At 45.0% G+C, this 17,277-nt stretch overlaps 1 protein-coding gene across 1 annotated transcript in view; it reads left to right on the top strand.

Moving 5' to 3' along the window:
- myo1g (myosin IG) overlaps positions 1 to 17,277 on the top strand; it is a 46,475-nt gene that overhangs the window by 5,762 nt on the left and 23,436 nt on the right. Inside the window, exons 5-20 of the mRNA XM_079367753.1 lie at positions 2,833 to 3,041; positions 3,518 to 3,611; positions 3,836 to 4,001; positions 4,943 to 4,996; positions 5,094 to 5,189; positions 5,333 to 5,449; positions 5,575 to 5,781; positions 5,922 to 6,067; positions 6,170 to 6,284; positions 7,033 to 7,203; positions 7,874 to 7,944; positions 11,966 to 12,040; positions 12,202 to 12,334; positions 14,620 to 14,786; positions 16,082 to 16,289; positions 16,837 to 17,060. Of these exons, the coding sequence (XP_079223879.1) occupies positions 2,833 to 3,041; positions 3,518 to 3,611; positions 3,836 to 4,001; positions 4,943 to 4,996; positions 5,094 to 5,189; positions 5,333 to 5,449; positions 5,575 to 5,781; positions 5,922 to 6,067; positions 6,170 to 6,284; positions 7,033 to 7,203; positions 7,874 to 7,944; positions 11,966 to 12,040; positions 12,202 to 12,334; positions 14,620 to 14,786; positions 16,082 to 16,289; positions 16,837 to 17,060 (2,253 nt within the window). The remainder of the gene's footprint in view (positions 1 to 2,832; positions 3,042 to 3,517; positions 3,612 to 3,835; positions 4,002 to 4,942; positions 4,997 to 5,093; positions 5,190 to 5,332; positions 5,450 to 5,574; positions 5,782 to 5,921; positions 6,068 to 6,169; positions 6,285 to 7,032; positions 7,204 to 7,873; positions 7,945 to 11,965; positions 12,041 to 12,201; positions 12,335 to 14,619; positions 14,787 to 16,081; positions 16,290 to 16,836; positions 17,061 to 17,277) is intronic.

The following is a 17,277-nucleotide window of genomic DNA, read 5'->3' as shown; positions in this document are numbered from 1 at the left end:
AAATTACACATTTTACAATTTCTTGACAACTTCTTAAACAAGAATCAACACTACTGATCCCGCTCTGACACGTTTTTCAGAAATAAGCTTGTGGTGTATTTCATGATCAGCTCACATCATAGAAAGCAAGGGAAGCTGCTCACATAGCACATTACCAATGACCACATTTCTTGATTATCTCCATCTTTTTCTCTCTGCGTCCGCCTCTATCCCTCCTTCTCGGCTCATGCTGCCTGTAGAGATGTGTATTCACCTCTTCATGTTTGAGCTTTCTATTTTGACGACACAGCCAGTCTCCCCAAGTCAGCCCAACGTTGCCTTACTTTTTCTGGTTTCGTCTCAGCTAGTGAACTTTATCCTCATTTAGTGTGTCGTGCTTTTGTATTTACACTTTGTCACTGAGTACAGATTCAGATGAAACCCACAAGGGCAGTTCAGTTTTCACAGCCTCCCAATTCATTGAAAGAAGCAAAGACAAGGATCAGGGAACAAACACAGTCACAGCAGCATTCAGACAAACACACTCACATGTCAGTAACAACAACCCGACAGACTAACAGGTCGCCCAATGAGATGCCAAAGCTATAGAAATGTACATGGTTTGCCAAGTGTAGTAGCAGTCCACACAGTCATTCAGAAAGTGTTATCTGGCTGTTCTCACTTCCTCAGTGGCATCTTTGTCTCTGATTCAAACTGATGGACATCACTGCGTCGGGAGAGGCCTCAAAATGCCCAAAAAAAGGTCATTTCACAAGCCTCAGATTTAGAGGAAACAAACTCACGCTTTTCGGCTGACGGGTCTGAGCTGATGTCTCTAAATGAACGTTTTTAACATTCTTGCTTTGTCTGTCATCACCGGTTGGATGAATAGTATATACGTAGCTGGAGTTTCAACACACTGCTTGATCAGACTTGTTTGATTGCAGAACACACATATAAAGGATTTCTGTTGATGTTGGCCTCCTTTGTAATTTACTGTCATTTTCTCGTTCCAACGTCGAGTGTGCTTAAACATTTTTGCAATCACTTGTCAGGATTAGTGTCGGATAATCAGATGATGGATTTTCTTCTGTGTTGGTTTTTTAATCAGCTGGATGACAGAGAGGCATTCTCCACTACAAATCTAAAGCTTGAACTGTTCAGGCTTGATTCGAACAGGACATTTGGTTTAAGGAGTCAAGGTCTTGTGGTTTTTTCCAACATTTATGCTGGGTAGTGGAAAGTTTTCACTTCCCGGGTTCTCTCCTGTTCCTTAAAGATAAAGTCACCCATGGACTCACCCAACTGAGGCCTGATTGGTCAGAATATCACCAGGAAGGAGACTAGTCCGACTTCTCCATTTTTCTGGCACCAAAGACAACTCTCACTTAGAGGACCCCTTAAATGTGTTACTGCCAGTTCTACACTACACAGAGTTTTTTTGGGGGGGGCGACACAGCTCCAACCCCCCCATCTCCTCACTTTCACACAGAGGAGTCATCAAACTTTAATTAAGCACAATCAAACACAAGCAGTGGACACAATTGTCCTCGGCTCAAGCTGCCTGTGGCCTCCATTGTTGTGTTAGCAGGCTAATGTTAGCACACTTTAGTTAGCTTGTAGCTTCATGTTGCATGTAAATTTACACGGAATGATATCTAGAAAAGCTTACTTGACATCCAAATAAACAGTGAGCATTTTCTTCTTCTTCTTCTCTCTAGTCATTGATTAAAAACAGCCGAGGGCCGTCCTGTCCATGTAAACATGGCGCGTCAACAACACAGCCAGCAGGACTCGAGCTTCTCATAAGATGATCATAAGATCCAAGAGACTCAGACAACTTTAAAAATACTATAGTGGCCTAGTGGACAGTTCGTACACCTCATGTACAGAGGCTAGAGGGGACAGTCTGGGTTCAAATCTCATCTGTGGCTCTTTTTCCATATCATTCCCCTATTAATACAGTAACAACTATTATATCCCACTCATTTACTCACTGACGTCCTGTAGCATGTACGTCCCATCCCAGCATCCCTTCATTGGCTCCCAGTATGCTCCAAAAATCGATTTTAAGGTTAGCCCTGAATGGCTTGGCTCCCTTGTGTATTACCAGACCTCCTCATCCCGTACGCTTCATCCAGGCCCTCAGATCGTCCAACATGGGACTCCTGGCTGATCCTCCTGGCCTTCCGTCGCTCACGGCACAAGCTCAAAGATGACTGGGCGTTTTCAGTTAAAGCCCCTACCCTGTAGACCAACCTCCCCCCTTCCAACATGTCTGCCCCCATTTTTATGTTAGCTTTTGAGTCCAGTGGGCCAATCAGGTTTACTTCTTTATTGTTATTTCTTTGTCCTTATAAATGGTGTAAACTGTTGTGTGTTGTGTCTTAAATGAATTGTGCAACACTTTATTCAGCTGCTGCTGTTTTTAAATGTGTTTTATTAAAACATTCGACCTGACTTGACTCGTACATTTTCACATGCAACAAAGAAGACAGATATTACTTCATCTGGCTCCATTACCGTGTAGATAGCACGTCAAGTTCACACCTCCCATTCTCAAAAAACCCACAGCAGGTTTCAAAAAAAGCTTCAACCCACAAGTTCTCATTTCCTGCTTTCAGTGTTCAGAGACTTGTGTCACTTCTTGTCTGAAATGTATGGCGTCAAGGTACAATTTTAACGAGGGCGTTTTCATGGGTGATGTGAAAATGTCATGGAGAAGTGGGGTGCTTGGCGTCCTTAAATACAGAAATGAAAACAATAATGCAGTGCATATAGAGTTATATGTGTACATTGTGTCTTAATTACTACATAACTAAAGGATGCCTGTTCATGATGTCCTTCCACCAGGTTTGAGAAGGGACGTATCTACACCTACATTGGAGAAGTAGTCGTCTCTGTAAACCCGTACAGACAGATGGACATTTACGGTAAAGACACCATCGATGCGTACCGGGGTCGGGAGCTGTATGAAAACCCTCCTCACCTGTACGCCGTGTCTGATGCTGCATACAAAGCCATGAAGAGACGAGCCAAAGACACCTGCATCGTCATATCAGGTCTCCTCCCTTTTCACACTCTTCACACGTCCTCCATCCAGCTCAAAATGTGAAGGCTACTTTAATGATGTGATCCCTCTTGCAATTGAAAGATTTGGCCAGAGGATGGCGCCAGATAAAAAGCTTTCATTGTGGATAAATTTAATTATTATTCATTAATAACAGCCGATTTGAGCACACATTTTCTGAAAAGTGGAGCAGAGGAAAGACAGAGAGGACGGACTTTCCTCATCATTGGGGGGTTTGTAGACAGACTAGAGACACATGTTAGTGTTTGAGAAAAATGGTAAAGATTATTCTGCACATCATGTGACCTTTAAGTAAAACTGAACTCATTATGCATTTTAACAAAAAAAATAGTTTTCACATTCATTACAGGTTTCAGGTACCTTTAGCCCATAAACAAACTCGAAATAAAGAGTAAGATGAGTGACAGAGTTCCTGATCTGCTCATCATCGTGTGTTTTGTGTTTCAGGTGAGAGTGGAGCAGGAAAAACAGAAGCTAGTAAATTTATCATGCAGTACATCGCAGCCATCACAAACCCAAGTCAGAGGGCCGAGGTTGAGAGGTGAGTGGTGCCACAGCCAGACTTTACAACATATGTTTGTTTTTTTTCACAATGAGCGGATTCATCAAGTCAGTGAGATAAAGTGAGATGATCCAGATGTTGTTTCAGTCTGAATCAAAGACTAATGGATGGATTCTTCTTTTTCTTGAACTCCATTTCCACCTCTCTCATGGCCGCTTGTCACATGTCTTCATTAATGGTCGCCTTGATGCTGATAAACCAAGCGTGAAGAATGTGCTGCTCAAGTCCAACTGTGTGCTGGAGGCCTTCGGGAACGCCAAGACAAACCGCAACGACAACTCCAGCCGCTTCGGCAAGTACATGGACATCAACTTCAACTTCAACGGCGATCCCACCGGAGGACACATCAACAACTACCTGCTGGAGAAGGTGAGGGAGACGGGCGGGAAGATGGAAGATGCTTCGTCTCGAGTGGTTTGAAGAACCTGCCGAAGACGAGCAGAAGTGTAATGCTCTGATAAGACACAGTGTTCCCAACCCTGTAAGAAAGTCCTGAAAAAAGTTCAGCTCATTAGTTTTGAAATTCCGTCTTTTCCTCCCGATCATGAATGTTTCATGAGATGATGACAAAGAGGTGTGAGGGAACATCCATGAATAGATGTGTCGGTGAGGACGGCGCTGCTCCGGCTTCGAGCTTGTTAATGAATTACCCACCTGGGAGAATTTAATGCTGCTGTATTTATCCACTCTGTTAAACTACCGTCTGGCACGCAGCGCTCGTGTGAATGACGGTGCCATGATTCATTTTCAGAGAGCAGAAAGAAGCACAGGAAAGTGCAGCTGCTTTACTCAACCAGGTGGTCATCAGTACATTTCACACCACAAGATATAAAACCAAAACATTATAGCTGAACAGATGAAGTATAACGAGCGGGGATGGTCTGGACCAAATAACATGTCTCAGTCTGTGTTGATGGTTTTTACTTTATGCTGAAAACGTGCTCTGATCTTCGCCTTTTGTTGCTACAAAAATGCAAACTCCTGCAAACCTGTGTTCAGGATCCAGGAAAGAAAAAATGACATTAGTCAGGTGAGATCGCGAGTCGATGGCCTTAAAGGGATACTTCACCCATTCACATGAAGCTGTGTATCATTAGAAACATGGTAGTAGTGTTGAATGGTCGTGAATCCAGCCCTCATTTTGCCCTGAGACGAGAAAAATATGTTTTTCTTTGCCTGTAAGTTTTCTTCATGTGATGCAATATGACGATTTTTGCATCACATGAAGAAAACTTTCAAGCAAAGAAAAACACATTTTTCTCTAACAGGCTGTGAGGGATTCAATGTGACGCTCTGTTCTCCTGTTCAAGTCCAGGGTGGTCCAGCAGCAAGACGGGGAGAGGAACTTCCACTCATTTTACCAGGTAAACTCTAAGACACTGAATCCCCACTTCAGACATGTCCACTCAGTGACATCATTACACGGGATCTAAACGTGAGCGTGTGCTATGTGCTCTACAGTTGCTGCGTGGCGGCTCAGATGAGCTGTTGAAGTCGCTTCATCTACAGAACGATCCGGCTGTTTACACGTTCACGAAAGAGGGAGCTGCAACCGCTGTGAGTCTGACATGAATCAACCTGCGTTAGACACAAACACTTGAACTCTTTGTGCTCTGTGGCAAAATGTCAGACTGCTTTGGTTTTTTTTTGATTGATTGATCAGTTGCATGCTGTTCTAATACAAAATGATTTTCTTGAAGACCTCCAACAATGACCGCACGAGCCACAAAGCAGTGATGAGCGCTCTGGATGTGATCGGCTTCTCAAAAGAGGAGATTAACTCTGTTTATCAGATCCTGGCCTCCATTCTGCTGCTGGTGAGTTAAAATGAGTAGAAAGTTTGGAAAGTGTTTTCTCCCCCCCCACACTCTTGTTTAAGTAACTGTCGTTGGTGGAGCTCGATCATGGCTCTTGTTATGAGCTGCAGTTTCGTGTTTTTCAGGGTAATTTACAGTTTGAGAGTGACGGCGAGAGCGTTCACATCGTGGGCCTCGAAGCCGTTAACCACATCTCTGAGTTGACCGACACTGACCCTGAAAGCGTCAGTAAGAGCCTGCTGTTCCGCACTGTGGCCACCGGCGGCGGCGAGGTCATCGAGAAGGGACACACGGAGCACGAGGCGAGCTTCGGACGAGACGCTTTCACCAAGGTGCTGCTCACTGTTTGCTTGATGCAGATGAGTTGTCACACAGTTTTATGTAAACATCATCTCTGTAACATGTTTGCTTTGATCTCATTTACACACTTGTCACATCATGTTTGTCGCTGGCTCTTCTTTCTCCACTGCAGGCGCTATACGAGAGACTTTTTGGCTGGATTGTCGGCCGAATCAACAGTGTCATAGAAGTAAAAGACTACAACCCAGTGCTTCATGGGAAGAACACAGTCATTGGCGTGCTGGACATCTACGGCTTTGAGATCTTTGACAACAACAGGTGTGACACCTGCTGTGTGTCTTTATTCACATGTAAAGGAACGAGCCGGTGTGTGTACGATGCTGCTCATGCGTTTCGCCCCCTTTTTTGTTTGTCTGAAAGTTTCGAACAGTTCTGCATCAACTACTGCAACGAGAAGCTGCAGCAGCTCTTCATCGAGGTCATCCTCAGACAGGAGCAAGACGAATACCAGAGGGAGGGCATCACCTGGCAACACGTGAGAAACACACACACACACACACACACACACACACACACACACACACACACACACACAAGTGAAAGCACATGACTGTAAGAGATGCTGTGCTACATAAAAGCAGGTCCCGACCGGTCTGGACGATACTGATATTGGGGAGAAATATGAGATGACGTTTCAGACTTTGAGGAAGTGTTAAGTTAAATGGTTCATGTTAACTAGCTAGTTTGATGCCAATGGGTTGAGTTAATGAGAATAAATTTGATTTAATATTAAATATTTTCTCCTCCTTGACTCTACCTGAGTCACATCAGAAAGATGTTCCTTGGCTAATGATGTTTGCTTTTAAAGAGGACATATCTTCACCTTTTCAAACAGTCCCCCCCCCCGTGCTCTAAATGAAACATCTGTGTTTCTGAGCTTTGGTCCAAATATAACATGAATCAAGCAGCAGAGGAGGTTTGTGATCCTGTAGAAACCAGCTCTCTCGGTCGTTTTGGTGCGTGTGTCTCTTTAAATACAATAAGCCCCGCCCCCTGAGTTTTCTCAGTAGACATCACTCCTCTGTAGGGTGAATAAAAATGGCGGACCTGCACAAAAGTTTTGCTCTAGGCTCATAATATGTCCCCTTTAATAAATAAAGACAACAATTCCCATGACCCCACGCTGCCTCACAACATCATCATCATCTGACGTGTTCGAGATTCCCCCGGTGGCAGAACAATGTCACAACATGCATCTTTCCAATCTTAATGTTGATCCACAGATTGACTACTTCAACAACCAGATCATTGTGGATCTCGTGGAGCAGCCGCACAAAGGCATCATCTCCATTCTGGACGAAGCTTGCCTCACAGTGGGTAAAGTCACCGACACAGTCTGCCTGGACAGTATGGACATCAAACTGGCCCAGCACCCCCACTACACCTCCCGCAAGGTGAGACCAGACCACCACCATCAACCCAGCCAGGCTTTCTTCTCATCAACATAAAACATTTTATTCAAAACACAAAAAACCTTTTTATGGATTAAAAAGTCATCACAAATCAAATCATGACTTCTCTTAGTGAGCGTTTTGTTTGGTGGAGTCTGTTAGTGAAGGAACTTCCTGAGAAATGTTTTATGCATAAAGTTCACCGAGCCGACGTGAATTCACTTAAAAATGAATCAGTTCTAAACGGCTGGGATTAACTGGAAAGGCCATTTAAAGGGTGACAGGCTGTCTGATGTCTCCACACGTGTCACTTTAAAATACAGCTGACTTCTGTGTTGTGGCGGTTGCGACAAGCCGGCGCCAAAACCCCCCCCAAAAAAGTCTATAATTACTAATATGTATTGACAACAACAAAAAAGAGAAGTAAAATCATGTTATAGCATCATGAAGTTACTAAAGATTGTTTTATTTTCAACCTTAAATGGGAAGTAAAAGAGTCAGTCTGTCATTTTTGACAACATGCTTCTTTGACTTTTGATTTTTTGAGTCATCATGAGGGATTCTTTTGAGACAATCAGGACCTCTTTAATCTGTCCTCTGCACACTGTGAAAGTTCATGACACGTATTTATTGGCTCTTCACCCCGTCGTTGCCCTCTTCTTCTCATTTTCAGCTCAGCCCCACAGACAAAACCATGGACTTCCAGAAACACTTCAGGATTCGCCACTATGCCGGAGACGTCACGTGAGTCGCTGGCAGATTTTTACACTCGATGGAAAACAGCCGGATGTTCGTGTTCGAGTATCAAAAGTTACAGAATGAAATATCAAATGTGTCGCTTTTTTAAAATCAGAGCCCAAATACACTGTGGACCAAATGGACGCTCCCTTGTCGATCAAGCGTGTGTTGCTCTGGTTTGCAGAAAACCAGGTTTGTGGGGGAAAATCCAACAACACGTGAAGCACATGGCTTGTTAAAGCTGTACATTTAAATTATAGAAAAGCATGCACATCGTCCTCAGCTGCGTACCGTGCATCAAACACATTCAATTATCTGCACATGCAGCCGTATGGACACAATGGTGTATGACACATGTGGCATTATGGAGGCAGGGAGGGGATGTAATTCTCGCCTGCATAGACGTGTATATATTGGTGGAATCACACATCACAACATGTGCCATATCACAGCTTTGAAGAGTGACATTTAAGGACTTTTACCTCGTTTCTTCATGCTGATTATTATCATGCTGCAAATATGATTTTATGTATAGACATCCCACTTCCACAGTGGATTGTTAAAGTACGATAATCGTCAGTGATGTGAGTGTCTGTGTGGTTTATGATTCTCGCTCAGTTTGCTCCACTTCCCTAATGTGTTCACTGGATTTAAACATCACAGTGGGCAGATGAGGCCCCCGGCCAGCAGTCACCCGTCATGGCTTTGGTTCCAGAAGATCTCTCCCCCCTCCTCCTCCTCCTCCTCCTCCTGCTCCTCACGTGCACCGCCCTCTCTCAACTAGAGAGGGCGAGGACGTTAATATGTCAAGGGAAGACGATAGATAGGAGGAGGAGGAGGGATGCAGCCAGCTGATGAGACTGTGTTGGCTCTGTTACATGTGGAGGAAGCGGCAGTGGCGGCGGCGGTAATCAAACAGAAACAGAGGAGGGTTTATTGAGTTTCTTTGACTCGGGGAAATCCAGGCTAACACGATGTTAAACACAGACCGAAAGCAGAGTAATTTGATCCTTCTCTGAAAGCTCCAGTTAGCTCAAAAAGACAAGCAGTGCACTGTGTCGTCTCCCTCGTCAATGCTCAGTCGTGAAGGAAGCGTTTAGATCTCTTATTGAAGCAAAAGTACCAAAAACGCTCTGATTAAAAATAGCCTGATGAAAGTGTGTGATCAGAAAATGCACTCCAAGTTAATGTAAGTTAGACTGCCATTTATTTTAGAAGATTATCACTGATTCTTTAAATTGGATTACTCTGCTGGTTATTCTATTTTACCAATCTGTCAGGCTTGTTACTGAACGTTACTGAGGACGCAGTGAAATCTCATGTGGTCCTCCAAGTAAACAGACAGGTCACGTGCACGTGTCATGACCATCAGATCATGGATGAAACAGATCCATGATCGATTCGATTCGATTTAGAATAAAGGTGCAATGCATCCATTTACACCGAACTCCAACTTAAAATAAAAATGATAGTTGATCATTAGTGATAAGTGAGCAATATGTCATAGTAGAGGGACATCGGTGTGTTTTGATTCCAGTCCAGAAGTGTCTCAAAAAAAGAGGCTGAAGACATTATTTAATGAGCCAGCTGCAGTGAAAGGTAGCGATGGTTTCTCTGGGAATCAGGAAGTGACTGTAACGATCAGTGATTGTTTCCAGCTCTTTAAAATTAAACTTTTTTTAGGTTTCTTTATCACAGTAACGGGAGCTTTTTTAAGGACATTTTACCAAACCACTCATTGATTATGAAGAAATCAATGATCAGATGACTGATTGATGATCGTAGCTGTGCGTTGCACCTTTGGCGGCTGGATAAGAGCATGTGTGGCAGACCTGCAGAGGTCGTGACAGATGGCCGTGCGTGTCTCTGTCACCCTGCCTCAGCTCGTCTCTGAGCCTCGTCTGGGTCTCTCCAGCTGAGCTGTCACCCTTGGTGTATTACTTCCTGCTGACGCTGACCCCCGCCCCCCATCACATCCCACCTCATCTGAGTCAATCCTCGCTCCGGCTAAATATACCCTCGCCTCACCGAGCCGCCACTATCACAAGCTTTGACCTACTTCGCTCTTCCTTTTTCTTCCTCTCTCTTTCCTCATCCTGTTTCTTTTTTTTTCCTTCTTCTCTCCTCCTTTTGTTCTGCAACCCTCACCTGGTTTTCTTTGCCATGCACTTCGTTATTCCCTGTTGTATCTCGCCTTGCACATGCAGCACTTTGAGCAGCCACAAGATATATCACGCTCCCTCACTGCACAACTTTCTGCTGCAGGATCTGGTTGTCGCCTGGCTCTCTCTGTGTGTGAATTCCCTTTAACCTTGCTCAACACAGCCCTGTCCTCGCACCGGCCTTCACCTTCATACTTAAATATACTTTCCTCTTCATCATCCTCCTGTCTCGGGAGAGCTGCTGTCGTTATCTCTGCATGTCCTGTCCTGTCCCGTCCTTGTGAATGACTCTTGTTACTTGCTATGGTGTGTTCTGACCGCTCTCTCTTTCCATTTCACACTCCATGCGTCTTCTCGCCAAGCTTTTCCGGGATCTGGTCAGGTGGGTTTTTTTTTTGTTTGTTTTTCCCCGACGCCTGTGAGCCAAGGGGACACATCTGTCAAAACCGGCCACCGCTTCTTTGCCTCCAGATGTGACAGCCGGGACACAAACAGGGCCGTGCAGGCGACGTGAGCCACGCTGCATACTTGTGGTTTTGTTTGTGAGTTTGTCAGAGAAGCAGAGAGATTATTCAGAGAAGTCTCTGTGGGAGTAGAGACTGAGCTACTGCAGCGGTGGAAAGTGACTCTGAATATTTAGCCAAGGTTTTTTACTCCTCTTGATATCTTAAAGATTGTTCGTCTGTTTTTGCCCTCGTGGTTAGAAAAGCTGAAGAGCGACAGGAGGAGATTGAGGGGATGATGTGCAGCAAAGGGCAGAGGTCGGATTTGAACCTACGGATGCTGCTGAGACGACTACACCCTCTGCACATGGGCTGCAGAGGATACACGCTAGGCTAGGCTGCATCCCTATACTCCTCTAGATTTGAAGAAAAAAAAGTTTTCCTCCCCCACGATTTTCTGACGACTTTAATCTCAGGATTTGACATAAAAACAAAACAAATTGTTTCTAATAATAAATGTTCTTCAGCATCTTTTTGTACTCATGATCAATTTTAAAATTCTAACATGGTTTCCATCTCTAGAACAGTTGAGGTGTTTTTGTTCACAACCAAGATGGCCCCCATCATTGAATCTGCGATCGCCTTGTTTGTTGTTAAACGTTCACTTCCGCGTCAATATTTAGCAGTTGGTTTCTAAGTCATGTGATGCTAAATTCTCTCAATGTTAAATCTTGAACATGAGATTCGGATGTTTGACGGGTGATTTTTTTTTAAAAATTCGAATGTTGATGTTTTGCTCCAGAGATTTGAGGAGTATCTCATATCTCATAATGTAACACATTAACCTACTCACTGACTTTCACATTCTGAGGACGTTTGTTTTTTATCTTTTGGGATTTTCAGTGTATTTTCCACACTGTGCACGTTGGTATTACACTATGAGGGAGTCAGAAGAGGTTCAGGTTTATTTGAGGCAACACTCACACCACAGCAGGCTCTTTTACCCGGAGCTGGACGGCTTATGTAACCGAGCCTCACAGAGCGCCCGTGACCTCCCACTGATGCCTCTCGAAAAAATCCAACCCAGCCAATATTATTAAATGCAGACCGCTCCCTTTGTGGACATTGAATTTCTCCTAAACGTCAGCCGTGGGGGGAATTGGACTGTGTTCCTAATTTGTAAGTCGACTAAGCGGCGTGACAGTTGTTGTGATGGTCTAGCCTGAGGACTTTGAATCACTCTGGGAAGACAATGGAGTCAGTTACAGAAATGTTAGTGACCCTTACAGCCATTTAAACTGGGTTACTCTCTGACTTTGGTGGTTTTCTTTTTTTTTATTCTGACAATCTTTTCCCCTCCCATTGCTGCTATCGTCATCCATTTACTCTTGATCGCCCTGACCTCGTCTCTCTCTACTACAGATATTCCGTCGAAGGGATTTTGGACAAAAACAAGGACATGCTCTTCCAGGATTTCAAGCGTCTCATGTACAACAGGTGCCGCTCACAGTCTTTCATCAGCGTGACAAGTTTGACAGTTTAACAGTGTCAAAAATAAGTTTCATCTTCTTCACCCTGTTTGATTTGGACTTTTCCGCTCGCCTGCTTAATGATTCCCTTTCATGGCTCTTTTTCACTCGCTCCTCTCTCTGTTGAAGTGCCAACCCGGTCCTGAAGGAGATGTGGCCAGATGGTCAGCTGAGCATCACCGAGGTCACCAAGAGGCCTCTGACCGCCGCCACCCTCTTCAAGAACTCCATCGTCGCCCTGGTTGACAAACTGGTCTGCAAGGTCAGTGCGTTCAGTCTGACTTCCACTTCCACTTCCTGTCCCTTTAACCTTTGCAGGAAGTTGTGCGGTGCGTGCATCTGTGTCATGATGGGTTTAAGCTACAAACCTCAGTCAGTTAAAAGAACTGATCGTTGGAACTGAAAGACCTTTTTTTTTAAGTTGTTTAAAAACGTGTTTTTGTTGTAACATTAAAAACTGAGCTTGTGTCCAAACAGGACGTTCTGCACACGGCATCCTCACCTCACAGTTTGAGCAGCAAGCTCGTGCACGTCCTTTGATGACGTCTTAAAGCTAATATTTGAAATATGATAATTAGTTTTATGTGGTCTACGATTTTACCATCACGTTAACCTAAAGGAGCACAAGTGATGGCGACTCTTAAGTCAAAGGTTAAAGGCATCTCTATCGTCCCTGCAGGAAAATTAGTTAGCAGCAGGAAACACAAATAAATAGACCACACTAAAACAACCCAGCTAACATTAATACCAGGTACATTTAATAAGTTACATAAAACCTGAAAGGCCACAGGAGATAATCCAGCTAATCCTGATGAAAGTGAAAATTCAACTGCTGTCACTAAGCAACAGTGTACGTCTTCCATGCAGTGCTGTCATCCTCAGGAAGACGTCCAGCAGCAGTTTGGAGATGTTCTGTTTTGAGTCACAGGATATTCTGAGGCTGCAAATGTGTCATGTGTCTTTCAGGGAGATGTTTGTCATGACCCAAAAATATGCGGCGAGGAAGCAACGTGCACGTACGAAAACCAGTGTGCTCTTTCTTGTGTCGCAGATGTTGTTGATTGCTCATCCTCTTTCTGTCGGCCATGTTGGAGCTGGATGGGTTGACGAGGGGGGGGGAAGGTGACGGCGGATTCACAAAGTGTGCTGCTCACCCCCTCTGGCCTCGTCTCACTGTCTGAAGTCTGACATTTCTTCCTGTTATTTTGGGTCGGCCTGCTGTCAGGTTGTTCTAACATCTCGGCTCGGTGTGGCTACGGTAAAATTAAAGACCCCCCCCCCCCCTCCCCATAGCATCCCCTCCCCTCCTTCATGTCACGTTGAAAGAGCGGATGACTTCTCCCACAGACACACCTGTGCCCACACTGCCCCTCCAGCCCCCGCTACCTGACTCCTTTTTTAATCTTTGCTGAGCTGGGTTGAAATTGGGGGCACACATGCACATGCATCATTGATATGACGAACGACAGCGCAGGTTGGAACTCAGAAAGTGCTAACTCAGTTCCATCTTGTTCATCTTTCATGAGGAGAGAGTGAAATACAAGGAAATACAGGCGTCTCCTATAAGACAGATCATGTCCCTCAGAAGACCCTGTCAAGGTTCAGACCAGGGGCGCGTCCAGACTTTTTGGACTGAGGTGGCCCAACTGGGTCAGTGACTTATTCAGGGAAGGTCTGAGGTGTGATGTGCACACAAACCAGTCACTCTTTCTAACCTCATCTCAAGGACAAGATAACGGCAGCATTAGCTCACTTTATAAGGACACAAAAAGAAGATTTATGTTCAAAGTCACAATTTAAAGTACTTCAATGCAAACTCCTGCACCCTGTGTGTTCTGCAATGCTTCGTTCCCACGTCTTAGTTCATTGTAAGTAAGACAGAGGGCCTCACCGTCTCCTGCTCCAGTCCTAAGAAACAGATGTGCAGAGATTTTATTTACAATTTACAGTACAAATAAAGATAAATATATGTTGTTGATATGTAAAGAAAATTACATTAAAGGACCTGAAAGTGCTGTTTCTGACCGGGCAATTAACCAATCACAGTTGAGGATTTTTGGGGTGGCCAATTAGATGTCTGGGGGGGGGGGCAACACCACTGCTCGCCACCCTTCTGGACACGCCCCTTGTTTCGGACGTCCAGGCGCTGTTTCACACTGTGCAGTAAAGAAGTGGGCGTGGCCTGAGGCTGCGTCGAGTTTTTAAAGTCAGTGAACTCAGTTGGTCAGTTGTGCAGCTCGTCTCAAAGAGTCGTGTCGGTTGTTTACTTGCACAGTCACGAACACGGCAGTGATTCAAACTATGCTTAAAAACAGCGATGAATATGTGCAGGTTATTAAAAATATGATCCCCATCATACAAACCCTGAGTGTCTTTATGTCTCTGCTGTACAGGTTTCAGTTATCTGATTATATTCTGCTCATTGATCCCTGGCTGCTGGGAAGTCTGGCTTTCCTTTTCATCTCTAACTCGGCTCTTTGAAGCAAACAAGCACAGCAGCAACGTTCTGCTAAAGGAACCATCTCTCTGCTTTGTCTTCACTTCCAGGAGCCGTACTACGTGCGATGCATAAAGCCCAACGAGATGAAGTCTCCCGTGTTGTTCGACGACGCTCGCTGCCAGCACCAGGTGGCCTACCTCGGCCTGATGGAGAACGTGATGGTGCGCAGGGCAGGCTTTGCCTACAGGCAGCCGTACCTCCGCTTCCTGCAGCGGTGAGAGAACATCATGTGCTTTGTGGAGCAAGACTTGTTCAGTTTTTCACCTTCTGTGTGAGGAGGGAAAAAAGTGTCTTTGTGTTACTTCAGTATCACACCTGGAGTGTGAAACACAGAGCTCCAGCAGGTGTCAGGATTTTAAAACCCTTTTTGAAATAAGTTGAGCTCAACTGTGATCAATCAGAATTCCCTTTAAACCCCCTTAAAGAACAGCGAGTTGATTATTTTTCTTTTAGATTTAATTCCCGTTTTAGTGGAAATGTTTTCAGGGATGATTGAGGGAAAACACAGAATCCTGAAAGTGTTCTATTTTGATAAAATGATGCTGCAGAGTTGTTCTGGTTCAAAGCCCCCTAAGTGGGTCAAAACTCTGGGTGCTAAACTTCCTGTCAGGAACCTTGATAGCTGATTTATTAATACATCTGCCTGCAAACCACCACGTCCATAACATGATAATAAAACACATATTTACAGGTTTTTTTTTTTTATGACTTATGTCATGTGCTGATTGTCACCTGGACGCTGAAGGAGTCTGTCAGTTTGTGGAAAAGACGATGTTCATGACTCACGCTGCGTCGAGGTGGCGGTGTGAGTCATCGGTACAGGAGACCTCTGTGTGTCATCTCTGTGTTTCACATTCAGCTCGTTTGGCTTCTGTCAACACCGGTCAAACCTCTCCAGAGTTTTCTGCTTTGAAAGGAAACACACAGAGTTTGAGTTTTTAACATAGAACTGTTCTTGACCTGACATGGCGACTTTATTAATCTTATTGATATTTATCATCATTATGTATCCAGTTTGTTTTTTCCCTTACGATTGTCAGAAACATAACGTCAGTGTTAAAATCAGCTGCAGTGCCCTTTAAATAGTTGTAAACAGCAGAGAGAACCACTGGCTCTTTTCATCGCACAAATCTGCAACAAGAGCGTAAAGAACTCCTGCTGTCATTTCACCTTGAGGGGGCGCTCTCACTACGCTCAGTTGCATGCTCGGTCATGGTGCCTCTTGTGAGTGCGTCCTGTGACAGTCATGGCTCCTTAGCGGCCCAATCTGTGAATTCACATTGTGTGACGGAGGTGCAAAATGACAAGAGAGAGAGAGAGAGAGAGAGAGAGAGAGAGAGAGAGAGAGAGAGAGAGAGAGAGAGAGAGAGAGAGAGAGAGAGCGCGGCACAGCGGGCGCTTTACATACACGCACAGTCGGATGCAAACACACACACAGCACTGTTCTCCCCACGGCTCTTTGTTGCAGTCTGAATCCCTCCTCTTCTTCTCTTCCTGTACGATTCGCAGTTACAAGATGACGTGCGAGTACACCTGGCCGAACCACCTGATGGACACGGACAGAGAGGCCGTGGAGGCGATCGTCACCCAGCACGGCTTCCAAGGCGACGTGGAGTACGGACACACCAAGCTGTTTGTGCGAACGCCGCGCTCCCTCTACAGCCTGGAGCAGGAGCGAGCCGCCCTCATCCCCATCCTGGTGCTTTTCCTGCAGAAGGTCAGACACGTCGTGGACGCGTGTTTTTAGTATTCACCCACAGCCTCGACATGATTACACATCTGAAATGTCAGATCTCACAGGCTGTTTTCTGAAGTCGTGCTCGGGTTTCGATCAGAGCGTATTGATCTGGCAGTCTGATTAATCGACACAGAGACCCGATTGAGCTCGGATCACGTGATCCCAGTTAATCATGAATAACATTATCTTCTCCAGTTACAGACTCAGGCCTCTGGGTTTGAAAGGATGAGATTGCAGTTTGCCTCAGTCTCATGAATATGTGGCTCCTGGTTATGTTTGACTGAAATTAATCTGCCTGCTTGAATTCTAATTTCCTGCAACAATAATTGAGATAATTAATGAGATCCAGAGTACAGTCACATTAAAGTCAATTACCTCCCTTCCTCAATGAAACACTCCTCTCCCTCCTCTTTCTCCTGACCTACTTTAATGACTCTGCAGAGGAGTCTGTAACTGGAAGGAAGTTTGTCTGCAGCTCATTGGGACTCTCTCTCTCTCTCTCTCTCTCTTTCCCATGATCCTGCAGGTGTGGCGAGGGGCTTTAGGTCGCATGAGGTGCAGACGGATGAGGGCCATCTATGCCATCATGGGCTGCTACAAGCGCTACAAGGTGAAGGCCCACTTCTGGGAGGTGGAGCGGAGGTTTGCTTACGTGCGAACGATGGCCGACTACGGGAAGAGCGTGGACTGGCCGACCCCGCCTGCAGCTCTGTCCCAGTTTCACAACATCACAGTCATGCTGCATCGCAGGTCAGATCCCATGAAGGGAAACTCAAACACGACGACAGCAACCATCTCAAATGTTTGTTTTTGTATGTTAACCATATTCTAATTTGTACTGCCTGAGTTGGAGCTCCTGTGAGGAGTTTGAGTTGTTCATGAAATGGACTGAATGTTCGAGGCCTCTTTATGATCCACAGAAGCAAACCACATTTTTAGTGATTGTGGTGAAACTGGATCACATTTT

The sequence above is a fragment of the Symphodus melops genome (assembly GCF_947650265.1).
Source record: "Symphodus melops genome assembly, chromosome: 18".
Lineage (NCBI taxonomy): Eukaryota > Metazoa > Chordata > Actinopteri > Labriformes > Labridae > Symphodus > Symphodus melops.
Note: the sequence above shows the minus strand (reverse complement) of the source record. Positions and strands in the feature narration are given on the sequence as shown.